The sequence below is a fragment of the Mobula hypostoma genome (genome assembly GCF_963921235.1).
Source record: "Mobula hypostoma chromosome 13 unlocalized genomic scaffold, sMobHyp1.1 SUPER_13_unloc_1, whole genome shotgun sequence".
Classification (NCBI taxonomy): domain Eukaryota; kingdom Metazoa; phylum Chordata; class Chondrichthyes; order Myliobatiformes; family Myliobatidae; genus Mobula; species Mobula hypostoma.
Window position 1 is genome coordinate 272,142 of NW_026948145.1, and position 27,228 is coordinate 299,369.

Below are 27,228 nucleotides of genomic sequence, written 5' to 3' on the forward strand. Positions count from 1 at the left end.
GGAGAGATGGGGTGGGGGAGAGATGGTGTGTGGGGGAGAGATGGGGTCTGGGGAGAGATGGGGTGTGGGAAGAGTTGAGGTGTGGGGGAGGTGGGTGTGGGAGAGATGGGGTGGGGAGAGGTGGGGTGGGGAGAGGCGGGTGTGGGAGAGATGGGGTGGGAGAGGTGGGGTGTGGGGAGAGGTGGGGTGGGGAGAGGTGGGGTGTGGGGAGAGGTTGGGTGGGGTTGAGTTAGGGTATGGGGAGAGGTGGGGTGGGTGGTGGTGGGTGTGGGAAGAGGTAGGTTGGGGGAGAGATGGGCTGTGGGGAGAGATGGGGTGTGGAGAGGTGGGGTGTGGGGAGAGGTGGGGTGTGTGGGAGAGATGGGGTGGTGATGGGGTGTGGGAGAGATGGGGTGGGGAGAGGCGGGTGTGGGAGAGATGGGGTGGGGAGAGGTGGTGTGTGGGGAGAGATGGGGTGTGGGAGAGATGGGGTGGGGAGAGATGGGGTGGGGAGAGGTGGGGTGTGGGGAGAGGCGGGTGTGGGAGAAATGGGGTGGGGAGAGGTGGGGTGTGGGGAGATGGGGTGTGGGAGAGGTGGGGTGTGGGAGAGGTGGGGTGTGGGAAGAGAGGGGGTGTCGGAGAGATGAGGTGTGGGAGAGATGGGGTGTGGGAGATGTGGTGTGGGGGAGAGGTTGTGTGTGGGGAGAGATGGGGTGTGGGGAGAGATGGAGTGTGGGAGAGCTGGGATGTGGGGAGAGCTGGGGTGTGGGAGAGGTGGTTTGGGGGAGAGGTGGGGTGTGGAGAGAGATTGGGTGTGGGAGAGGTGAGGTGCAGGGAGAGAGGGGATGTGGGAAGAGATGGGGTGTGGGGAGAGATGGGGTGGGGAGAGACGGGGTGTGGGGAGAGACGGGGGTGGGGAGAGATGGGGTGTGGGAGAGATGGTGTGGGGGGAGAGATGGGGTATGGGAGAGATGGGGTGTGGGAGAGATGGGGTGTGGGAGAGTTAGGGTGTGGGGTTAGATGGGGTCTGGGGAGAGATGGGGTGTTGGGAGAGATGGGGTGGGAGGTGGTGGGTGTGGGGAGAGGTGGGGTGTGGGGAGAGGTTGGGTGGGGTTGAGATGGGGTATGGGGAGAGGTGGGGTGGGGGAGAGATGATGTGTTGGGGAGAGATGGGGTGTGGGGAGAGGTGGGGTGGGGAGAGGTGGGGTGTGGGGAGAGGTTGGGTGGGGTTGAGATGGGCTATGGGGAGAGGTGGGGTGGGTGGTGGTGGGTGTGGGGAGAGGTTGGAGTGGGGTTGAGATGGGGTGTGGGGAGAGGTGGGGTGTGGGGAGAGATGGGGTGTGGGAGAGGTGGAGTGGGGGAGAGATTGGGTGTGGGAGAGGTGGGGTGCGGGAAGAGAGGGGATGTGGGGAGAGATGGGGTGTGAGAGAGATGGGGTGTGGGAGAGATGGGGTGTGGGAGAGTTAGGGTGTGGGGTTAGATGGGGTCTGGGGAGAGATGGGGTCGGAGGTGGTGGGTGTGGGGATAGGTGGGGTGTGGGAAGAGGTTGGGTGGGGTTGAGATGGGGCATGGGGAGAGATGGGGTGGGGGAGAGATGGGGTGGGGAGAGGCGGGGTGTGGGAGAGGTGGTTTGGGGGAGAGGTGGGGCGTGGAGAGAGATTGGGTGTGGGAGAGGTGAGGTGCGGGGAGAGAGGGGATGTGGGAAGAGTTGAGGTGTGGGGGAGGTGGGTGTGGGAGAGATGGGGTGGGGAGAGGTGGGGTGGGGAGAGGCGGGTGTGGGAGAGATGGGGTAGGGAGAGGTGGGGTGTGGGGAGAGGTGGGGTGGGGAGAGGTGGGGTGTGGGGAGAGGTGGGGTGTGTGGGAGAGATGGGGTGGTGATGGGGTGTGGGAGAGATGGGGTGGGGAGAGATGGGGTGTGGGGAGAGGTGGGGTGTGTGGGAGAGATGGGTGGGGAGAGGCGGGTGTGGGAGAGATGGGGTGGGGAGAGGTGGTGTGTGGGGAGAGATGGGGTGTGGGAGAGATGGGGTGGGGAGAGATGGGGTGGGGAGATGGGGTGTGGGAGAGGTTGGGTGTGGGAGAGGTGGGGTGTGGGAGAGATGGGGTGTGGGAGATGTGGTGTGGGGGAGAGGTTGTGTGTGGGGAGAGATGGGGTGTGGGGAGAGATGGAGTGTGGGAGAGGTGGGATGTGGGGAGAGCTGGGGTGTGGGAGAGGTGGTTTGGGGGAGAGGTGGGGTGTGGAGAGAGATTGGGTGTGGGAGAGGTGAGGTGCGGGGAGAGAGGGGATGTGGGAAGAGATGGGGTGTGGGGAGAGATGGGGGTGGGGAGAGATGGGGTGTGGGGAGAGACGGGGTGTGGGGAGAGATGGGGGTGGGGAGAGAGTGGGTGTGGGGAGAGATGGAGTGTGGGAGAGGTGGGATGTGGGGAGAGCTGGGGTGTGGGAGAGGTGGTTTGGGGGAGTGGTGGGGTGTGGAGAGAGATTGGGTGTGGGAGAGGTGAGGTGCGGGGAGAGAGGGGATGTGGGAAGAGATGGGGTGTGGGGAGAGATGGGGGTGTGGGAGAGATGGGGTGTGGGGAGAGACGGGCTGTGGGGAGAGATGGGGGTGGGGAGAGATGGGGTGTGGGAGAGATGGGGTGTGGGAGAAATGGGGTGTGTGGGAGAGGTGGGGTCTGGGAGAGTTAGGGTGTGGGGTTAGATGGAGTCTGGGGAGAGATGGGGTGTTGGGAGAGATGGGGTGGGAGGTGGTGGGTGTGGGGAGAGGTGGGGTGTGGGGAGAGAAGGTGGGGAGAGATGGGGTGCTGGGAGAAGTGGGGTGTGGGGAGAGGTTGGGTGGGGTTGAGATGGGGTATGGGGAGAGGTGGGGTGGGGGAGAGATGATGTGTGGGGGAGAGATGGGGTGTGGGGAGAGGTGGGGTGGGGAGAGGTGGGGTGTGGGGAGAGGTTGGGTGGGGTTGAGATGGGCTATGGGGAGAGGTGGGGTGGGTGGAGGTGGGTGTGGGGAGAGGTAGGGTGGGGGAGAGATGGGGTGTGGGGAGAGATGGGGTGGGGATGGGGTGTGGGAGATATGGGGTGGGGAGAGATAGGGTGTGGGGAGAGATGGGGTGTGTGGGAGAGATGGGGTGGGGATGGGGTGTGGGAGAGATGGGGTGGGGAGAGGTGTGGTGCTGGGAGAGGTGGGGTGTGGGGAGAGGTGGGGTGTGGGGAGAGATGGGGTGTGGGGAGAGGTGGGGTGTGGGGAGAGATGGGGTGGGGAGAGGTGTGGTGTTGGGAGAGGTGGGGTGTGGGGAGAGGTGCGGTGTGGGGAGAGATGGGGTGTGGGAAGAGTTGGGGTGTGGGAGAGGTGGGGTGTGGGAGAGGTGGGGTGAGGGAGAGGTGGGGTGTGGGGAGAGATGGGGTGTGGGGAGAGGTGGGGTGTGGGGAGAGATGGGGTGGGGAGAGGTGTGGTGTTGGGAGAGGTGGGGTGTGGGGAGAGGTGCGGTGTGGGGAGAGATGGGGTGTGGGAAGAGTTGGGGTGTGGGAGAGGTGGGGTGTGGGAGAGGTGGGGTGAGGGAGAAGTGGGGTGTGGGGAGAGATGGGGTGTGGGGAAAGGTGGGGTGTGGAGAGAGATGGGGTGGGGAGAGGTGGGGTGTGGGGAGAGATGGGGTGGGGAGAGGTGTGGTGTGGGAGAGGAGAGGAATGAGGCTGTAATGAACTGTAACACCCATTATCCAGTGTGCCAGCCCCCCTGTGCCCTGTTCTGACTGGAAGCCCTCTCTCCACAGGTATGGTGACCCTTCCTCCCCGGGATGGTACACGGGTCTCCCTGGACAGCCCAGTGAGCGCTGGAGTCATCGCTGGCAGCTGCTTCCTGGCCACAGCTGTGACTGTCAGTGCTCTGGTATCCTGTCTCAGTAACCGGCGAAAGGCCAGGCGCAGGCAGGGTGAGGTGGTGGGGAGAGGGTGGGGATCCTCCTCTTCATGCCGCACTCACCCCGCTCTTCCCACAGACCGTAGACCACCCAAATCCTGACCCCCATCCCCCACACCCACACCCACGCTGCTGACATTTACAATCCACCGGTCCATCCCCACCTCTGTAGCCACCCCATCCCTCCCCGGCCCCTACACCCTTTCCCTGTAACTCCTTCTAATCCCTACACCCACTCCATCTGTGTAACCCTCCTCCAACAATCACACCCATTCTCAGTAACCCATCTGACCCCTACACCCTTTCTTAGTAACCTATCTGACCCCTACACCCTTTCTCAGTAACCCATCTGACCTTCACCCCCATTCTCAGTAATCCATCTGACCCTTACACCCTTTCTCAGTAACTTCCTCTGACCCCTATACCCTTTCCCTGTAACCCCCTCTGACCCCTACACCCTTTCCCTGTAACCTCCCTCCAGCAACTACACCCCATCTCAGTAACCCCCTCTGACCCCTACACCCTTTCCCTGTAACCCCCTCTGACCCCTACACCCTTTCCCTGTAACCCCCTCTGACCCCTACACCCTTTCCCTGTAACCCCCTCTGACCCCTACACCCTTTCCCTGTAACCCCCTCTGACCCCTACACCCTTTCCCTGTAACCCCCTCTGACCCCTACACCCTTTCCCTGTAACCTCCCTCCAGCAACTACACCCCATCTCAGTAACCCCCTCTGACCCCTACACCCTTTCCCTGTAACCTCCCTCCAGCAACTACACCCCATCTCAGTAACCCCCTCTGACCCCTACACCCTTTCCCTGTAATCTCCCTCCAGCAACTACACCCCATCTCAGTAACCCCCTCTGACCCCTACACCCTTTCCCTGTAATCTCCCTCCAGCAACTACACCCCATCTCAGTAACCCCCTCTGACCCCTACACCCTTTCCCTGTAATCTCCCTCCAGCAACTACACCCCATCTCAGTAACCCCCTCTGACCCCTACACCCTTTCCCTGTAACCTCCCTCCAGCAACTACACCCCATCTCAGTAACCCCCTCTGACCCCTACACCCTTTCCCTGTAACCTCCCTCCAGCAACTACACCCCATCTCAGTAACCCCCTCTGACCCCTACACCCTTTCCCTGTAATCTCCCTCCAGCAAATACACCCCATCTCTGTAACCCCCTCTGACCCCTACACCCTTTCCCTGTAATCTCCTTCCAGCAAATACACCCCATCTCAGTAACCCCCTCTGACCCCTACACCCTTTCCCTGTAACCCCCTCTGACCCTTACACCCTTTCCCTGTAATCTCCCTCCAACAATTACACCCCATCTCAGTAATCTATCTGACCCCTACACCCTTCCCTTTAACTCCCTCTGACCTCTACACCCTTTCTCTGTAACCACCCCTTCCCCCTGCCCTGGCCCCTACACTCTTTCCCTGTAACTCCTTCTAATCCCTACACCCACTCCATCTGTGTAACCTTCCTCCAACAATTACACCCCATCTCAGTAACCCATCAGACCCCTACACCCTTTCTCAGTAACCTATCTGACCCCTACACCCTTTCTCAGTAACTTCCTCTGACCCTTACACCCTTTCCCTGTAATCTCCCTCCAGCAACTACACCCCATCTCTGTAACCCATTTGACCCCTACACCCTTTCCCTGTAACCCCCTCTGACCCCTAAATCCTTTCCCTGTAATCTCCCTCCAGCAAATACACCCCATCTCTGTAACCCCCTCTGACCCCTACACCCTTTTCCTGTAACCCCCTCTGACCCCTACACCCTTTCCCTGTAACCCCCTCTGACCCCTACACCCTTTCCCTGTAACCCCCTCTGAGCCCTACACCCTTTCCCTTTAACTCCCTCTGACCTCTACACCCTTTCTCTGTAACCACCCCTTCCCCCCGCCCAGCCCCTACACTCTTTCCCTGTAACCCTCTCTGACCTCTACACCCTTTCCCTGTAACCACCCTTTCCCCCGGCCCGGCCCGGCCCCTACACTATGTCTCTGTAACTCAACTCAGCACCCAATTCTATTCCATCTACGAGGCTGCAGGTGATCCCATCATACTGGGCCCTGTCACAGGAAACAGTGAGTCAGAGTACGGGAAGGAGATAGAGAGCTTAGTGACAGGGCAACCATGTTCCTCAGAGCGGACATCAGCAACAGCCCGTCCGTGTCCAACCATGTGGACACCGCAACCAAAAAACTCAGCCATGCCTCTAGTTCCTCAGAAAGCTAAAGACATGTTGCATGCCCCATCTGACCCTTAGCAATGTTTATCAATGCGCCGTAGAAACCGAGCTACCCGGATACATCTCAACTTGGGATGACAACTGCTCTGCCTGTGATCGCAAGAAACTGCAGCTCAGCACGTCAACCTCCCCTCCATATATTGTCTACGTTTCTCACTGCCTCCGTAAAGCAATAACCATAATCAAAGACCCCACCCATAGCAGACATTCTCTCATCACCCCCTCCAATCGGCAGAAGATACAAGATTCAGTGCCCCTGAGCCTGGTGGTACGTATCATGTACCAGCAGGCTTGGGGGCAGTTTCTACCGACTGTTATAAAGCTAAATAGTTACTGAATATGATAAATTGAACCCTTGACCTCACAATCTACCTCAATGTGACCTTGCATCATATTGTCTTCCTGACGTTACCCTGTGCTGCCTCAGTGCACCATTGAGATGAGCTGAATTGTATGGGCAATATGCAAAATAGTGTTGCCACTGTACCACTGTAAGTGTTCAAAGCTCAGAGTCAGAAACATAGAAAACCTACAGCACAATAAAAGTCCTTCGGCCCACAATGCTGTGCCGAACATGGACCTAATTTAGAAATTACCTAGGGTTACCCATAGCCCTCTATTTTTCTAAGCTCCATGTACCTGTCCAGGAGTCTCTTAAAAGACCTTATCATATCTGCCTCCACCACCATTGCTGGCAGCTCATTCCACACACTCATCGCTCTCTGCGTAAAAAAATTACCCCTGACATCTCCTCTGTGCCCTCTCATGTTAGCCATTTCAGCCCCGGGAAAAAGACTCATCCATGTGGAAAAGGTTCCACATGCTTCCTGTAGTGAGGCGACCAGAACTGAGCACGGTACTCCAAGTGGGGTCAGACCAGGGTCCTATATAGCTGCAACATTACCTCTTAGTTCTTAAGCTCAATCCTACAGTTGATGAAGGCCAATCCACCGTATGCTTTCTTAATCACAGAGTCAACCTGCGCAGCAGCTTTGAGTGTCCTATGGACTTGGACCCCAAGATCCCTCTGTTCCTCCACACCACCAAGAGTCTGACTATTAATACTATATTTTGCCATCCTATTTGACCTACCAAGATGAAACACCTCATGCTATCTGGGTTGAACTCCATCTGCCATTTCTCAGCCCAGTTTGGCATTCTATTGATGTCCCGCTGTAACTTCTGACAGCCCTCCACACTATCCACAACGCCCCCAACCTTTGTGTTATCAGAAAATTTACTAACCCATCCCTCCACTTCCTCATCCAGGTCATTTATAAAAATCACGAAGAGTGGGAGTTGCAGAACAGATCCCTGAGGCACACTACTGGTGACCAGCCTCCATGCAGAATATGACCCGTCTACAACCAGTCTTTGCCTTCTGTGGGCAAGTCAATTCTGGATTCACAAAGCAAGGTCCCCTTGGATCCCAAGCCTCCTTACTTTCTCAATGAGCCTTGCATGGGGTACCTCATCAAATGCCTTGCTGAAATCCATATACACTACATCTACTGCTCTACCTTCATCAATGTGTTTAGTCACATCCTCAAAAAATTCAATCAGGCTCGTAAGGCACGACCTGCCTTTGACAAAGCCATGCTGACTATTCCTAATCATATTACGTCTCTCCAAATGTTCATAAATCCTGCCTCTCAGGATCTTCTCCATCAATTTACCAACCACTGAAGTAAAACTCACTGGTCTATAATTTCCTGGGCTATCTCTACTCCCTTTCTTGAATAGGGAGCAACATCTGCAACCCTCCAATCCTCCAGAATCTTTCTCGTCCTCATTGATGATGCAAGATCATCTCCAGAGGCTCAGCAATCTCCTCCCTCTCCTCCCACAGTAGCCTGGTGTACATCTCATCTAGTCCTGGAGACTTATCCAACTTGATACTTTCCAAAATTTTTAGCACATCCTCTTTCTTAATGTCTATATGCTCAAGCTTTTCAAACCGCTGTAAAGTTCATTATTTTCTTGTGATCTTCTGGTCCGAATCATCGATGATGGAATTGCGGAGAAGACTCGATGGGCTGAATGGCCCGACTCTGCTCCCATGTCTTATGGTCTTATGGTCAGAGTGCATAGACAACCCCGAGATTCATTTCCTTGTGCACAATTCACAGTAAATACAAGAAACATAATCAAATCAATGAAAGACCCGGCCAACAGATTGAACAAACAACCAATGTACAAAAGGCAACAAACTACTCAAATACAAAAGAGAAAAACAACAATAATAATAAATAAATAAATCATCTTCTGTATTCAAGAACATGGGATAAAGAATCCTTGAAAGAGAGTCCATAGTTTGTAGGAACATTTCAATGGTGGGGCAAATGAAGTTATCCCCTTTGGTTCAGGACCCTGATGGTTGAGGGATGATAACTGTTTTTGAACCCTGTAGTGTGATTCCTGTACCATCTTCCTGATGGCAACAGTAAGAAGAGAGCATTTTCTGATGGTGGGGTTCCTTGATGATGGATGCTGCTTTCCTGTGACAGTTCTCCGTGTAGATGTGCTCATTGGTGGGGAGGGCTTTATCCACAATGGTCTGGGCCTTATTCATTACTTTTTGTAAGAGTTTCCATTCAAAGACATTGGTGTCTCATACCAGCCGGCAATGCAACCAGTCAATATATTCTCTGCCACACATCCATAGTATAAACGATAATATCTATTGATACGTGCCAATTGTAAACCTCTCATGTCTTTACCTCTCCCAACCTATGAAGCACTCTCTGGTCCTTACACCACTCTCCTCTCTCTGTCACCTCCACCAGCCCTTACACCCCACCTTAACTTTGTAACCCGTCCAGCCCCTACATGCCTCCATATCTCTGTGACTCCAATACCACTCCATCCTTTTCTCTGCCCTTGCAGGCCCTACACTCCTCAGATCCACACACTGGTAATTCACTGATCCTGCCTGTGAACTTGTTGGATGTCATGCAGACGGTGTTGGTGGGATCTCCCCACTGCCTTTCGGTCCCAGGACCAGATACTGGAATTATGTGGAATTAAATCTACTGTTTCCTTTTGACTTTCCCAGATATTCCGATCATTTTCAGTCGTTTCCAGAAATCTCCAGAAACACAGTAAGTTACACAATAAGTGTAAAATCGGACAGTGCAGAGGGAGCTTCACTCTGTCTAACCTGCGTCCTGGGGTGTGTGATGGGACAGTGTAGAGGGAGCTTCACTCTGTGTCTGACCCATGCCCTGGGAGAGTGTGATGGGACAGTGTAGAGGGAGCTTCACTCTGTGTCTGACCCGTGTCCTGGGAGTGTGTGATGGGACATTATCGAGGGAGCTTCACTCTGTGTCTGACCTGTTCCCTGGGAGTGTGCGATGGGACATTGTAGAGGGAGCTTCACTCTGTGTCTGACCCATGCCCTGGGAGTGTGTGATGGGACAGTGTAGAGGGAGTTTCACTCTGTATCTAATCCATGCTCCAAGAATGTGTGGCATGTGTTGATCAAACATCCTTTCTCCTTTTCCAGATCCTCCACCAGTCTAGGTAGTGTTCTGAAGCTGAAGGTCCCGATCCCAATCTATCAGACATTTCCCGATGCCCCCAGCTCCCCCCAGTGTGCACTCGTTAGTCGGGATTCCCAGGCCATCCATCCACTGCAGGGTATTTGCCGAGGCGCGGATGGTCGCTTCGTGGTCGAGCCGGAGGCAAGCAGGAATAAGACGCTGCTGTGGCCTGGGGACGAACTCCCAGAGCTTCCCTGGAATTCGGGACTGGACAGGGAAAAGGGGCCAGGTTCCCCGGGACAGAGCCACTGCTATTACTTCGCCCTGGCCTGCAGCACCCCAGCCGGTGAGAACAGCCCTCTCTGTATCCCGGGACTGAGCCCCATCCTGTCTTCGCCAGGGACGGACTCTGTTCCTATGGCCTGGGGTCCTGGCCTGCACACACCGCCCCCTCTCTGGGCAGAGATAGCGAGCCACCCCCGACCTGTGGGTCCCGACTTTCCACCAGTGACCACCACCAGTGGAGCAATATGGCAGAGCGTCCTGGGGGAGACTGGAGCAGGCAGCAGGTGAGCTGAAGGGAAGGAGTCTGTGGGTGTTAGTCTGTCCACCCATCATCGAATCTCTCACTCCACCACCCCCTGTCTCCTCACAGGGAGTTGTCCCCGGGCGGGATTGCTGAGCGGCAAGAGAGGCGGAGTGCTGGGACAAGGCCCTCCTCCATCACGCTGTCCTATTCAGGGTGGCAAGGTCAGTGCCAACCAGGAAGATCCCAGCGAGGGCTCTGATTGGTGGGATGGGGGTGTGAGGTAGGTGAGTCACAGAGGAGTGGGGGAGGTTGGTGGGTGGTGGTGTGTCTGGGAGGGAATACAAGGTAGGGGGAGGGTGGGTGGATTGTATGTTGGAGGGAGTAGGAGGTAGGAGGAGAGAGTGGGTGGAGGAATAAGTGAGAGGGAGTAGGAGATAGGACTGGAGGGTGTGGAGGAATGAGTGGGAGGGTGTAGGAGGTAGGACGGGAGGGTGGGTGGAGGTGTGTGTCGGAGGGTGTAAGAGGTAGGAGTTGAGTGTTGGTGGAGGAATGAGTGGGAGGGGGTAGTTGATAGGACCAGAGGGTGTGGACGTAGGAGGAGAGGATGAGTCGAGGTGTGTGTCAGAGGGTGTAGGAGGTGGGAGGGTGGGTGATAAATGGGAGGGTGTAGGATGTAGGAGGGGAGGATGGGTGGATGAGTGAGTGGGAGGGAGTGGGAGATTGGAGGGGTGGGTGGAGGTCTGAGTGGGAGATGGTAGGAAGTAGGAGGGGAAAGTGGGTGGAGGTGTAAGTGGGAGGGAGTGGGAGGTAAGAGGGGAGGTTGGGTGGGAAAGGAGAGATGGAACTGGGAGGGGAGGTGGGAGAGGAGAGTTGGAGGAGTTAGACGGTGGGGGAGGGAACGTGGTGGGGGAGGGGAGTTGGGCTGTGGTGGGGGAGGGGAGTTCGGCTGTGGTGGGGGGGGGGAAGTGGATGGATGGCTGATGGGAGGGGAGTTGGGCATGAATTGCTTCTCCAATTTGACCCCTCCCCACTCCCCCCCCCCCCAGACACAGGAGTGGGTCGTCCGTGGCAGCAGCAGCGTCGGCAGCCCGTAGCAGATGGCCTCCCTTCGCCCAGATCCCGCTGTGCGGCCCTGTGGGCTGAGTTTCAGGAGGTGCGGGGGGCGGCAAGGTCCTTGTGGCAGGGAGGGGTCTCCCAGCGCCCTCAGCAGCAGGCCACCCTCCTCTGACACTGGGATTGGACTGTGCGTCTCAGGGCACCAAGTGACGGCAGTAAACTGGACAACTGGGAATAAAGACTTCGTATTAGTCACTCAGGTGTCAATCATTCAATATTGAATCTCTCTATTCCTTCCTACCTCTCCCGTCCCCTCCCCCTCCCACTTCCCCTCCCTCTCTCCACCTCTTCTCTCTGTCCTCTCTCCCTGTCTGCCTTCCCCTCCTTCTCTCCCTCTCTCCTCCTACCTAATTGCCACCCATCTCCCTCACCAGGCATTCTGGTTACCGAGAGGTTGTGCAATGGGGACAGGTCAAGGCTGCTTTGTGTCGTCTAAAGTATGGAAGACGAGCAGTGGGCAGGGAGGAAGGTGGTGGCAGTTGGTATCCATAGATTTACCTCCCTCACCTCTCTCTGGTGACACGTCACCCCCCCCACCCACCACACCCGGTTTGAGGGGGTCAATCCCGTGTTAGGAAGACAGACGGTTCATTGTCCTCCACCTCAAACACAGAGTGGGGACACTGAAACTGTGTCCAAACCATTTAGACCCAATATTCCCTCTCAATTTATTTACAGCTGCACAGACCAACCATTGCTCTGAGCAGGAAATTATCATACGGCCTGAAAGTTGTGTGGCGCTCTGACTGTTTCGATGTTGTGTGGCAACAAAGGCCATTGTGCAGGAGCCCCTTACTTACAGAGTGGACTCGTACTTGTGCGGCTCCGAAGGAACGGTGGGTGGGCCCCAGTATGACACTGAGGACAGTCATGGTAAACACATCCCAGGAAAGATGGGGTCCCAGTGGAGAGGGTGGGTGTTATTATAGACCGAGGTGAGCCTTTATTCTGAGGCTGTGATCCTTGCATCTTGATACCCCAGCCAGGGGAAACATTTTCCCCACACCTACCCTCTTTTAAAGAGTTTGGATATTTCTGTGAGATCATCTCCCATTCTTCTAAACTCTAGAGAGGACAGTCCCAGTCTGCTTCATCTCTTCTCGTGGGACAAACAACCGCTCTCCCTTCACTGCACTCCCTCTGTTAGGTGGTGAGCCCAGACCCATCCACAATATTGGGTTGGCATGCTAGCACTGTGGTTAGAACAAGGCTTTACAGTGACCCAGGTTCAGTTGCTGCCACAATCTGTAAAGAGATGGTTTACTCTCCCCATGACTGCGTAGGTTTCCTCTGGGTGCTCCAGTTTCCTCCCACAGTCCAAAGACATACTGATTTGTAGGACAATTGTCTGGTCATTAGGCTAGGGTTAAGTTGGGGGGAGCTGGGCCGTGGGGCTGGAGGGGCCAATTCCATGCTATACTGTATCTCAATAACTAAATAAATACGTAATCCTGGTGTAGTCTCCCCAGAGCCTGGGATAACTGGAGCAAGGTGTCAATGACGTGCTCTGTCCTGGGCCTGAAGCAAATTCTGCTGAACGCTGGTCTCCAGCAGATGATGAGGCTTGTAAGGCAGCTTACCGAAAGCCCGTCAGGAAACCCATGCTCGCATGCTCTCCCCCCATATTCTGTATCAAATCCCAACCGTTCCAGCACTAGGACGCACACCTTTCTGCCTTCAGTTCCAGCAAGAGAGATCCAGTAATGGCTGACCAACTATGCAGGTCACCAGCCACTCATCCGGAGAAGTGCAGTGTGTAGTGACGCTGCCTTCCAGTTTCAGCGACCCAGGTTCAGTCGCGATCTCTGGAGGTGCCTGCGTGGAGTTTGCTTCTGACCACCTGGTTTCCCCCCCCCCCGCCCCATGTACTCCGGTTCCCCACCCCCACAGCTCAGAGATGTGCAATTTTATGGGTTAATTTTCTGCTGTAAATTGTCTCCAGTGTTTGGGTGCGGCGGGGGGGGGGGTGGAAGAAGTAAATGGAAATGTGGGGGGCAATGGGGCTGAAGATACGGCGGTGTTGGGAGCAGGAACGGAGCGAATGGCCTCAATATTTAGCGCCATCGTTCTCCTCTCCATTGATTTGAATCCCAGTCCAGTCACGGAAGAAATCCACATCCAGATCTTGCCAAGCGCCACACTACATTGTAATATCGCTGCGATGAAAATTTACTCAAATTCTTGCATCCAGGAACGATGAGAGCGGGTCGGTCTCTGTGGCGCAATGGACGAGCGCGCTGGACTTCTAATCCAGAGGTTCCGGGTTCGAGTCCCGGCGGAGATGATTATTAAGAAAATAATTTTTTTAAGCCCTTTCTCCTTCCCCCAAAAATTATAACGCACGGAATAAAATTTGCAGATTTCTGCAAAGCAATTTTCAGCTCGCAGCCAGGCACATTAGTCGGCCGTCCGCCGGTGGAAGCTGATCGGGCGCCGCCAACACCGACTCGAGTCTCTCCGGTGAATGGACAGCGGCCGAGCTCCACAAGCTGCCAGGTTTTGTCCCACGACAGGGCAAGGTTTTAGACCTACAAGGAAACCCCCATCTCTCTGCCTCTCAACCATCTGTCGCCATCTGGTCCTCTCTCAATACCTGCACAACTTCTCCTCCCTCTCTCTCTCCCTCCTTTCCTCCTTCTATCCCTCCCTCCCATGTCCCATCCTGCCCCTTTCTCCATCCATCTATCTCTATTCTACTTATGTATTAACTAGCTATCTCTCTATGGAGACCACTTTACCTTTTCTCTCACCCCATCTATTAAGCACTCGACACGTAACTCTCTCTGTCCCCTTTCACTGTAGTTTATATCATTTATTTGTATCTAACCATCTATCTCCGTCCCTCGCCTGACCCTTCCGCTTCTTACTCTCTCTCTCTGTCGCCATGTAGCATTCCATCTGCAGCAACCCCATAGCCAGAGTCACAATAATAGGTGGCCTCTCTGTGTTTGTGGGGCTGTGTGCGTGTGTGTGTGTGTGGGGGGGAGGAATGTGGGGAGAGATGTGAGTGGATGGGCGGGAGGAAGCGAGGAGCAGATTCAGATTCCGGCCCAGAATATGTACGTAGAGCAGGTCTGGTGCCGAATGAGTCAGGAACTATCCGTGGTGCTGAAAGCGGAATGGACTGTCCGTGGTGCTGAACATTTGGTTCGCACTCATTTCAGCGAGCGTCGGATATTCAAAGATCAAAGTAAAATTTATTATCAGAGTACATGTCACCACGTGCAGCCCTGAGATTATTTTTCTGCGGAAATACTTAGAAAATCTATAGGGCAGTAACTGTAAACTGTAAACAAACTGTGTAAGTGCAGATATAAATAAATAGCAATAAATAGCGAGTATTAAATAACAATATAATATCCATCAATATAAAAATATAACAAAGTCCTTAAATTAGTATAGCTATACCCTTTTGTTCAAGAGCCTGATGCTTGAGGGTTAGTAACTATTCTTGAACCTGGTGGTGCGAGTTCTGAGGCACCTGTACCTTTTACCTGATGGCAACAGCGAGAGAAGAGTTGTGTGGTGAAGATCTTTGATGATGGATGCTGCTTTTCTACAACAACATTTCATGTAGATGTGTATAATAGTTTGGAGGGTTTCACCCGTGATGTACAGGGCCGAATCCACTACTTTTGAAGAATTTTCCACTCAAAAGATGTTTCCCGTACCAGGCCACAATGCAGCCAGTCAGTACATTTTCCATCACACATCTATAGAAGTTTGCCAGTGATTTTGATGACAAACCAAACTCCACAAATTCGTGACAAAGTAAAGGCGCTTTCGTGCTTTCTTTGCAATAATATTTATATGGTGGGTCCAGCACAGGTCCTCTGAGACGGTGACAACCATGAATTTAAAGTTACTGACCTTCTCCACCTCTGATCCACCGATAATCACTGGGTCATGAACCTCTGGTTTCCCTCTCCTGACAAAATCAGAGTCAGGTTTAATATCATCGGTATATGTCATGAATTCTGCTAACACTGTGGCAGCAGTGCAATGCAATATATGATAAATATAGAAAATCGGAATTACAGTGTATATGTATATATATATATGTGTGTGTATGTGTGTGTGTGTATTAAATAGCTAAATTCAGATAAGCAATGCAAAAGCAGAAATTTAAACAAAAGTAATGAAATAGTGTTCATGGTTCACTATCCACTTAGAAAGTGGATGGCAGAGGGGAAGAAACTGTTCCTGATTCACGGAGTGTGTGCCTCCTCCCTGATGGTAACAGTGAGAAGAGGGTGTGTCTTGGGTGGTGAGGGGACTTGATCATGGAACCCTCTTTTCCGAGGCACTGATCCTTGAAGATGTCTTGGATACTGCAAATGCTAGTACCCAAGATCAAGCTGACTTTTCTTATAACTCTCTACAGATCACTCGATACTGTACAGTAGCAGACCACTCCCCCCCCCCCACATACCCCATAGTGATGCAGCCAGCCAGAATGCTCTCCAGGGTACCTCTGAAGAAGTTTTTAAGTGTTTCAGGTGACAAACCAAATCTCTTCAAACTCCTGACAAAATATAGCCACTGTCTTGCCTTCTTTATAGTTGCATTGATATTTTGAGACCAGGTTAGATCCTCAGAGATATTGACACACCAGAACCTGAAATTGCTCACTCTCTCCAGTTCTTACCCCTCTATGAGGATTGATTTGTGTTCCCTTGTATTACCCTTTTTGAAGTCCACAATCAGCTACAACAGGAGTTATTGTCTTATAAAGAGTTTATAGGACAATAAGACATAAGAGCAGAATGAGGCCATTCAGCCCATCGATTCTGCTCTTCCATTCGATCATGGATAATTTGTTATCCCTCTCAACCTCTTTTCCTTCCTTCTCCATGTAATCTTTGATTCCCTGACTAAGCAAGACCCTATCAATCATTGCTTTAAATATGCTCAATGACTTGGCCTCACAGCCATCTACGGCAAAAGAATTCCATAGATTCACTACCCTTTGGCTAGAGAAATTCCTTCTCATCTCTGTTCAAAATGGATGTCCCTCTATTTGGAGGCTGTACCCTCTGGTCCTAGACTCACCAACAATAGGAAACATGCTCTCTACATGCACGCTGTCTGGCTAGACCTTTCAGTATTTGATAAGTTTGAATAAGATGCCCCTACATTCTTCTAATCTCCAGGGAGTACAGGTCCAGAGCCATCAAACGCCCCTCATACATTAACCCTTTTATTGTTGTAATCATTCTCCTGAACCTCCTCAGGACCCTCTCGAATGCCAGCACATCCTTTCTTAGATAAGGGGCCCGAATCTACTCACTGTACTCCAAGTGCAGTCTGGCCACTGCCTTATAAAGCCTCAGGATCAAGACTTGTTCTTATATTCTAGCTCTCTTGAAATGAATGCTAACATTGCATTTCCCTTTCTTACCACTGAGTCAACCCACACGTTATCTTTAGGGAATTATATACTAGGACACCTGGACTCCCTAGTCCCTTAGCACCTCTGATCTTTGAATGTTATCGCTATTTAGAAAATCATCTATGCCTTTATTCCTTCTACCAAACAACATGACCTTACAATTCCCTTCATTATACTCCATCTGTCACCTCTTTGTTCATTTTCCAAATATGTCCAAGTCCTTCGGCAGATTCTCTACTTCTTCAACACTACCTGTCCCTCCACCTCTCTCTGCAAACTTGATCACAGTAGGAATTATCAATTCCATCATCCAAATTATTGAGATGAAAATAAGCAGTCCCAATACCAACCCCTGCAAAACTCCACTAGTCATGGGAAGCCAACCAGGATGGGCCCTCTTTATTTCAACTCTTTGTCTCCTGTCAATCAGCCAGTCTTCTATCTATATAGTATCTTTCCTGTAACACCAGGGCTCTTATCTTACTGAGCAGCCACATGTGTGGCACACTGTCAAAAGCCTTCTGAAAATCCAACATTCACGGACTCTCCTGTGTATAATCTGCCTGTTCTTTCTGCAAAGCATTCCAACAGGTTTGTCAGGCAAGTTTTTCCCTTATGGAAACCATGCTGACTTTGGCCTCCATGTGCCTCCAAGTACCTGGACACCTCGTCCTTAAAAATGGAATCTAACACTTTCACAACCACTGAAATCAAGTAAACTGGCCAATAATTTGCTTTCTTCTGCCTCCCTCCCTTCTGAAAGAGCAGAGTGACATTTGCAAATCTTCAGTCCTCCAAAACCATTACAGAATCTAGTGATTCTTGCAAGACCATCATTAATTCCTCCATAATCTCTTCAGCTACTTCTTTCAGAACCCTGGGGTGTAGTCCATCTGATCAGGGTGACTTATCGACCTTCAAACTTTTCAGCTTCCCAAGCCCCTTCTCCTTAGTAATAGCAACTGTACTCACTTTTGCCCCCTGACACTCTTGAACTTTTGGCTTATTGATAATGTGTTCCACAGTGAAGACTGATCCAAAATTCTTATCAAATTTGTCCACCATTTTTTGTCCCCAATTACTAGCTCTCCTGCATCATTTTCTAGTGGTCCAATTTCCACTCTCACTACTCATTTACTGTTTATACTGTATATATCAGAAATAAAAACTTTGGTATCCTCTTTAATATTATTAACTAGCTTAACTTCATATTTCATCTATTCTCTCCTTATGGTGTTTTAGTTGCCTTCACTTGGCTTTTAAAATCTTCCCGACCCTCAAACATCCCACTATTTTTGCTATGTTATTATGCCCTCTCTTTAGCTTTTATTCTGTCTTTGACTTCCATCAATGCTTTGAGAGGTTGGTCATGACTAGAAAATAACTCCTGCCTCAGCAAGGACCTGGACCCACTGCAATTTGTCTATCACCACAACAGCTCTGCAGAAGATGTCATCTCAATGACTCTTCACAGAGCCTTCACCTGGACAATTCAAACATCTATGTCAGGCTATTGTTCAATGTCTATAGCTCAGTGTTTAACACCAGCATTCCCACAGTCCTGATCAATAAGCTACAGAACCCAGACCTCCGTACCTCACTCTGCAATTGGATCCTCGACTTCCTATCTGGAAGACACAATCTGTGCAGATTGGTGATAATATCTCCTCCTCGCTGATGACCAACACTGGCGCACCTCACTGCTGTCGCTCTGCTCCCTCAATACCTATGACTGTGCGGCTAGCTATAATTCAAATATCATCTATAAATTTGCTGATGATACAACCATTGTTGGTAGAATTTCAAATGGAGATGAGAGGGCGTACAGGAGTGAGATATACCAGCTAGTTGAGCGGTGTCTTAGCAACAAACTTGTGACCAATGTCAGTAAGACAAAAGAGCTGACTTCAGGAAGGGTAGAACGAGGGGTCATGAACCAATCCTCATAGAGGGATCAGAAGTGGAGAGAGTGAGCAATTTCAAGTTCCTGGGTGTCAAGATCTCTGAGGATCTAACCTGGTCACAGCATATCGATGCAGCTATAAAGAAGGTAAAACAGTGGCTATATTTCATGAGGTGTTTGAAGAGATTTGGTTTGTTACTTAAAACACTTGAAAATGTTCATCCCAGTTTGGCAAAAGAATAAATCAAAGAAGGTAGTGCACCCATGGCTGACAGGGGAAATTAGGGATAGTATCAATTCCAAAGAAGAAGCATACAAATTAGCCAGAAAAAGTGGCTCACCTGAGGACTGGGAGAAATTCAGAGTTCAGCAGAGGAGGACAAAGGGCTTAATTAGGAAGGGGAAAAAAGATTATGAGAGAAAACTGGCAGGGAAGATAAAAACTGACTGTAAAAGCTTTTATAGATATGTAAAAAGGAAAAGACTGGTAAAGACAAATGTAGGTCCCCTACAGACAGAAACAGGTGAATTGATTATGGGGAGCAAGGACATGGCAGACCAATTGAATAATTACTTTGGTTCTGTCTTCACTAAGGAGGACATAAATAATCTTCCAGAAATAGTAGGGGACAGATGGTCCAGTGAGATGGAGGAACTGAGCGAAATACATGTTAGTAGGGAAGTGGTGTTAGGTAAATTGAAGGGATTGAAGGCAGATAAATCCCCAGGGCCAGATGGTCTGCATCCCAGAGTGCTTAAGGAAGTAGCCCAAGAAATAGTGGATGCATTAGTGATAATTTTTCAAAACTCGTTAGATTCTGGACTAGTTCCTGAGGATTGGAGGGTGGCTAATGTAACCCCACTTTTTAAAAAAGGAGGGAGAGAGAAACTGGGGAATTATAGACCGGTTAGCCTAACATCGGTGGTGGGGAAAATGCTAGAGTCAGTTATCAAAGATGTGATAACAGCATATTTGGAAAGCGGTGAGATCATCAGACAAAGTCAGCATGGATTTGTGAAAGGAAAATCATGTCTGATGAATCTCATAGAATTTTTTGAGGATGTAACTAGTAGAGTGGATAGGGGAGAACCAGTGGATGTGGTATATTTGGATTTTCAAAAGGCCTTTGACAAGGTCCCGCACAGGAGATTAGTGTGCAAACTTAAAGCACACAGTATTGGGGGTAAGGTATATATGTGGATAGAGAATTGGTGGGCAGACAGGAAGCAAAGAGTGGGAATAAACGGGACCTTTTCAGAATGGCAGGCAGTGACTAATGGGGTACTGCAAGGCTCAGTGCTGGGACCCCAGTTGTTTACAATATATATTAATGACTTAGATGAGGGAATTAAATGCAGCATCTCCAAGTTTGCGGATGACATGAAGCTGGGCGGCAGTGTTAGCTGTGAGGAGGATGCTAAGAGGATGCAGGGTGACTTGGATAGGTTAGGTGAGTGGGCAAATTCATAGCAGGTGCAATTTAATGTGGATAAATGTGAGGTTATTCACTTTGGTGGCAAAAACAGGAAAATAGATTATTATCTGAATGGTGGCCGATTAGGAAAAGGGGAGGTGCAACGAGACCTGGGTGTCATTATACACCAGTCATTGAAAGTGGGCATGCAGGTACAGCAGGCGGTGAAAAAGGCGAATGGTATGCTGGCATTCATAGCAAGAGGATTCAAGTACAGGAGCAGGGAGGTACTACTACAGTTGTACAAGGCCTTGGTGAGACCACATCTGGAGTATTGTGTGCAGTTTTGGTCCCCTAATCTGAGGAAAGACATTCTTGCCATAGAGGGAGTACAAAGAAGGTTCACCAGATTGATTCCTGGGATGGCAGGATTTTCATATGATGAAAGACTGGATCGGCTAGGCTTATACTCGTTGGAATTTAGAAGACTGAGGGGGGATCTTATTGAAACATATAAAATCCTAAATGGATTGGACAGGCTAGATGCAGGAAGATTGTTCCCAATGTTGGGGAAGTCCAGAACGAGGGGTCACAGTTTGGGGATAAAGGGGAAGCCTTTTAGGACCGAGATTAGGAAAAACTTCTTCACACAGAGAGTGGTGAATCTGTGGAATTCTCTGCCACAGGAAACAGTTGAGGCCAGTTCATTGGCTATATTTAACAGGGAGTTAGATATGGCCCTTGTGGCTAAAGGGATCGGGGGTATGGAGGGAAGGCTGGTGCAGGGTTCTGAGTTGGATGATCAGCCATGATCATACTGAATGGCGGTGCAGGCTCGAAGGGCCAAATGGCCTACTCCTGCACCTATTTTCTATGTTTCTATGTAAAATTTCTATAGATGTACTGTTTAGAGCATTCTGACAGGCTGCATCACTGTCTGGTATGGAGGGGGCGGGGGAACTACTGCACAGGACCAAAAGAAGCTACAGAAAGTTATAAAATTAGTTAGCTCCATCTTGGGTACATGCCTCCGTAGTATCCAAGATAACTTTGAGGAGCAGTGCCTCAGAAAGGTACCGTCTATTATTAAGGACTCCCATCACCCAGGGCGCGCCCTCTTCTCACTGTTATTATCAGGTAGGAGGTACAGAAGCCTGAAGGCTCACATTCAGTGATTCAGGAACATCTTCTTCCCCTCTGCCATCGAATTCCTAAATGGACATTGAACTCTCGGGCACTACCTCACTTTTTTAAAATATATATTATATCTATTTTTGCACTGTTTTAATCTATCCAATATACATACATATATATAATGTACTATAATTGATTTACTTATTTAATCTTTTTCCTACCTATATTACCATGTATTGCATTGAACTGCTGCTGCTAAGTTAACAAATTTCACAACACATGCTGGTGACAATAAACCTGATTCTGATTCTTGTTCTAACTTCCCTTGTCAGCCACAGTTCCCTCATACCCCTTTCAGAAAAATCCTTCATCGTTATGATATATGTATCCTGCACCTTCCGAATTTCCCCCAGCAACTCCAGTCATTGCTGCTCTGCCATCATCCCTGCTAGTGTTCCCTTCCAATCAACTTTGGCCAGCTCCTCTCTAATGCCTAATTCCCCTTACTCTACTGTAATACTGATACACCTGATGTTATCTTTTCTCTCTCAAACTGCAAGATGAATTCTATCATATTATGATCACTTTCTCCCAAGTGTTCCTTGGGAGCTCCCTAATCAGATCTAGCTCGCTACACAATCCAGAATTGCCTTTAGCTACTCTGAATACTGTAGCCATCTTGTAGGCATTTTATAATTTCCCTCTTTTGGGATCCAGCACCAACATGGTTTTCCAAATCTACCTATATATTGATATTCGCCATGACTATTGTAACATTGTCTTTTAAACATGCCTTTTCTATTTCTCATTCAGGCCTCTGAGTTAAGAATCAGAATTAGAATCAGGTTTATTATCACTGGAATGTGACGTGAGGTTTGTTAACTTAGCAGCAGCAGTTCAATGTAATACATAACATAGAAAAAAAACAAAAATAATAATAATAGATAAATAAGTAAATCAATGACAGTATACATATATTGAATAGATTAATAATCATGCAGAATAACAGAAGTACTATATATTAAAAAAGTGAGGTAGTGCCCAAAGGTTCAATGTCCATTTAGGAATCGGATGGCAGAGGGGAGGAAGCTGTTCCTGAATCGCTGAGTGTGTGTCTTCAGGCTTCTGTATCTCCTACCTGATGGTAACAGTGAGAAAAGGGCATGCCCTGGGTGCTGGAGGTCCTTAATAATGGACGCTGCCTTTCTGAGACACCGCTCCTTGAAGATGTCCTGGGTACTTTGTAGACTAGTACCCAAGATGGGGCTAGCTAAATTTACAACCCTCTGCAGCTTCTTTCAGTCCTGTGCAGTAGCACCCCCCCCCCCACCAGACTGTGACGCAGCCTGTCAGAATGCTCTCCACAGTACAACTATAGAAGTTTTTGAGTGTACCAAATCTCCTCAATCTCTTAATGAAGTATAGCCGCTGTCTTGCCTTCTTTATAACTGCATCAATATGTTGGGACCAGGTTAGATTCTCAGAGATCTTGACACCCAGGAACTTGAAGCTGCTCACTCTCTCCACTTCTGATCCCTCTATGAGGATTGGTATGTGTTCCTTCATCTTACCCTTCCTGAAGTCCACAATCAGCTCTTTTGTCTTACTGACGTTGAGTACCAGGTTGTTGCTGCAGCACCACTCCACTAGTTGGCATATCTCACTCCTGTATGCTCTCTCGTCACCACCTGAGATTCTACCAACAATGGATGTATCGTCAGCAAATTTATAGATGGTATTTGAGCTATGCCTAACCACACAGTTATGTGTATATAGAGAGTAGAGCAGTGGCTAAGCACACACCCCTGAGGTGCACCCTTGTTGATCGTCAGCGAGGAGGAGGTATTATCACCAATCCACACAGACTGTGGTCTTCTGGTTAGGAAATCAAGGATCCATTTGCAGAAAGAGGTACAGAGGCCAGGTTCTGCAACTTTCCAATCAGGAGTGTGGGAATGATGATATTAAATGCTGAGCTATAGTCGATGAACAGCATCCTGACATAGGTGTTTGTGTTGTTCTTGTGGTCTAAAGCTGCGTGAAGAGCCATTGAGGTTGCATCTGCCGTTGACCTACTGTGGCCATAGGCAAATTGCAGTGGGTCCAGGTTCTTGCTGAGGCAGGAGTTCAGTCTAGTCATGACCAACCTCTCAAAACATTTCATCACTGTAGATGTGAGTGCTACCGGCGAGAGTCATTAAGGCAGCTCACATTATTCTCCCTTGGCACTGGTATAATTATTGCCTTTTTGAAACAAGTGGGAACTTCCGCCCGTAGCAGTGAGAGGTTGAAAATGTCCTTGAATACTCCGGCTAGTTGGTTTGCACAGGTTTTCAGAGCCTTACCAGGTACTCCATCGGGACCTTCTGCCTTGCGAGGGATCACTCTCTTTAAAGACAGTCTAACATCACCCTCTGAGACGGAGATCACAGGGTCATCAGGTGCAGCAGGGATCTTCACAGCTGTAGTTGTGTTCTCTCTTTCAAAGCGTGCATAGAAGGCATTGAGTTCATCTGGTAGTAAAACATCACTGCCATTCACGCTATTGGGTTTCACTTTGTAGGAAGTAATGTCTTGCAAACCCTGCCAGAGCTGCTGTGCATCCGATGTCACCTCCAACCTCATTCGAAATTCTCTCTTCACCCTTGAAATACCCTTCCACAAGTCATACTTGATTTTCTGGTACAGGCCTGGGTCACAGGTCTTGAATGCCTGTAGGAAGCAATGTGTAAAAAGAGCTATAAAAAGAGCTACTTTTTAAGTCAGATTGACCATCAAGATTTGAAAGGCAGAGTTTCACAGCAGTTTCTCTGAGTTGAGGAGCAACCATTCAGCAACTCTCTGGTAGTTCTTGTTTGTTCATTGCTCTGTTTGTGCACGGCACAGCGAGACTGGCTCCAGGGGCAGAGTTCTATACTCCGTCTGGGATGTAGAAAGTCTGCGAGACTTCCAGTCTCCCGGATAAACACGTCTGCACCAGGTGCACCGAGCTGCAGCTCCTGAGAGAACGTATTAAGCAAATGGAACTGCAGCTTGTCGACCTTCGACTCATACGGGAGAAGGTGGAGGTGATAAACAGGAGCTACAGGGAGGCAGTCACCCCTGGGTTGCAGGAGGCATGTCAGGAGGAGGGGAAATGCACAGCCAATGCAGAGTACACCGGAGGCCGTTTCCCTCAATCATAATTATACAACTTTAGACACTATTGGGGGGGATGACCTACTGGGCAGTGTGTGTGGGGGGCTCATTGACCAGATCTCTGCTGCTGTGGCTCAGAAGAGCAGAAGAGGAAGAATGCAGTGCTTGAAAGAGATTTCTTAGTCAGAGCAACAGAGACGAGGTCCTGTGGGAATAACTGAGATACCCGGATGGTATGTTACCAGGATCTCAAGGGCAAGGGTGTGCACTCAGAAGTCTTGGTACATATTGGCATCAATGACATAGGTAGCCAAGGTGAGGATGTCTTGAGGAGAGCTTTCAGGGAGCTAGGTAGAAAGCTGAGAAACAGGACCTCTGAAGTTGTCATCTCTGGATTGCTGCCTGTGCCAGATGCCAGTGAGGGTAAGAATAGGATGTTGTGGCAGATGAGTGCGTGGCTGAGGAACTGGTTCAGATCTATGGACCATTGGGATCCCGCCTCGGGAAGAAATGACCTGTACAAAAAGGAAGGATTACACCTGAATCTGAGGGGGTCCAATATCCTTGCGGACAAGTTGGCTCGAGTTGTTGACACCATAAGACCATAAGATATAGGAGCAGAAAGTAGGCCATTCGGCCCATTGAGTCGTCTCCGTGATTTAATCATGGGCTAATCCAATTATTCCAGTCATCCCCACCCTCCTGCCTTCTCCCCAGACCCTTTGATTCCCTGGCTAATCAAGAACCTATCTATCTCTGCCTTAAATACACCCAATGACTTGGCCTCCACAGCCACACATGACAACAAATTCCATAGATTTACCACCCTCACACTGAAGTAATTTCTCTGCATCTTTATTCAAAGTGGACGTCTTTCAATCCTTAAGTCATGCCCTCTTGTCCTGGACATCCCTACCATGGGAAATAACTTTGCCATATGTAACCTGTTCAGGCCTTTAAACATTTGGAATGTTTCTATGAGATCTCCCCTCATTCTCCTGAACTCCAGGGAATACAGCCCAAGAGCTGCCAGACGTTCCTCATACAGTAACCCTTTCATTCCTGGAATCATTCTCATGAATCTTCTCTGAACCCTCTCCAATGTCAGTATATCCTTTCTAAAATAAGGAGCCCAAAATTGCACACAATACTCTAAGTGTGGTCTCACGAGTGCCTTACAGAGCCTCAACATCACATCCCTGGGCTTATATTCTATACCTCTAGAAATGAATGCTAACATTGCATTTGCCTTCTTCATAACCAACTCAACCTGGAGGTTAACCTTTAGGGTATCCTGCACAAGGACTCCCAAGTCCCTTTGCATCTCTGCATTTTTAATTCTCTCCCCATCTAAATAATAGTCTGCTCGTTTATTTCTTCCACCAAAGTGCATGACCATACACTTTCTGACATTGTATTTCATTTGCCACTTCTTTGCCCATTCACCTAAACTATCTAAGCCTCTCTGCAGGCTCTGTTTCCTTAACACTACCCACTCCTCCACCTATTTTTGTATCATCGGCAAATTTAGGCACAAATCCATTAATCCAATAGTCCAAATCATTGACAGACATTGTAAAAAGCAGCAGTCCCAACACCGACCCCTGTGGAACTCCACTGGTAACCGGCAGCCAGCCAAAATAGGATCCCTTTATTCCCACTCTCCATTTTCTGCCCATCAGCCAATGTTCCACCCATGCTAGTAACTCCCCTGTAATTCCATGGGCTCTTATCTTGCTAAGCAGCCTCATGTACGGCACCTTGTCAAAGGGCTTCTGAAAATCCAAGTACAACACATCTACTGCATCTCCTTTGTCTACCGTGATTGTAATTTCCTCAAAAAATTGCAGTAGGTTAGTCAGGCAGGATTTTCCTTTCAGGAAACTATGCTGGCTTTGGCCTATCTTGTCATCTGCCTCCAGGTACTCTTGTTCAAGTGGGTTTAAAATGGGAATGGGAACCAGAGCGATAGTGCAGAGGGAGGTTTAAAAACAGAGGCAATATGTAAGACCATAAGATATAAGAGCGGGTTAAAGCCATTCCACCTGTCAAGTCTGCTCTGCTATTCCATCATGGCTGACCCTGGATCCCACTCAACCCCATACACCCACCTTCCCGCCATATCCTTTGATGCTCTGACCGATCAGAAAACGATCAACTTCTGCCTTAAATGTACGCATGGAAATGGGCTTCCACCGCAGTCTGTGGCAGAGCATTCCACAGATTTCCTAATCTCTGATTAAAGACTTCCTCCTTACCTCTGTTCTAAAGGGTCATCCCTCAATGTTGAGGCTGTGTCCTCCAGTTCTGGATACCCCCACCATAGGAAACATAGAAACATAGAAACATAGAAAATAGGTGCAGGAGTAGGCCATTCGGCCCTTCGAGCCTGCACCGCCATTTATTATGATCATGGCTGATCATCCAACTCAGAACCCCGCCCCAGCCTTCCCTCCATACCCCCTGACCCCTGTAGCCACAAGGGCCATATCTAACTCCCTCTTAAACATAGCCAATGAACTGGCCTCAACAGTTTGCTGTGGCAGAGAATTCCACAGATTCACCACTCTCTGTGTGAAGAAGTTTTTCCTAATCTCGGTCCTAAAAGGCTTCCCCTCTATCCTCAAACTGTGACCCCTCGTTCTGGACCTCCCCAACATCGGGAACAATCTTCCCGCATCTAGCCTGTCCAATCCCTTTAAATCAGATTCAATCAGATCCCCCCTCAATCTTCTAAATTCCAACGAGTACAAGCCCAGTTCATCCAGTCTTTCTTCATATGAAAGACCTGCCATCCCAGGAATCAATCTGGTGAACCTTCTTTGTACTCCCTCTATGGCAAAGATGTCTTTCCTCAGATTAGGGGACCAAAACTGCACACAATACTCCAGGTGTGGTCTCACCAAGGCCTTGTACAACTGCAGTAGTACCTCCCTGCTCCTGTACTCGAATCCTCTCGCTATAAAT

At 49.8% G+C, this 27,228-nt stretch overlaps 1 protein-coding gene and 1 non-coding gene across 2 annotated transcripts in view; both read left to right on the plus strand.

The window, feature by feature from the left end:
• Positions 1-11,391, plus strand: part of igsf9bb (immunoglobulin superfamily, member 9Bb) — a 55,451-nt gene extending 44,060 nt beyond the window's left edge. The window contains exons 16-20 of the mRNA XM_063039134.1: positions 3,739-3,897; positions 9,208-9,253; positions 9,658-10,203; positions 10,290-10,384; positions 11,210-11,391. Of these exons, the coding sequence (XP_062895204.1) occupies positions 3,739-3,897; positions 9,208-9,253; positions 9,658-10,203; positions 10,290-10,384; positions 11,210-11,391 (1,028 nt within the window). The remainder of the gene's footprint in view (positions 1-3,738; positions 3,898-9,207; positions 9,254-9,657; positions 10,204-10,289; positions 10,385-11,209) is intronic.
• A 2,098-nt stretch (positions 11,392-13,489) lies between these two features.
• trnar-ucu (transfer RNA arginine (anticodon UCU)) lies at positions 13,490-13,563 on the plus strand. Its single transcript has one exon. It is a non-coding gene; the product is annotated as a tRNA-Arg (tRNA).
• Positions 13,564-27,228: the final 13,665 nt, after the last annotated feature.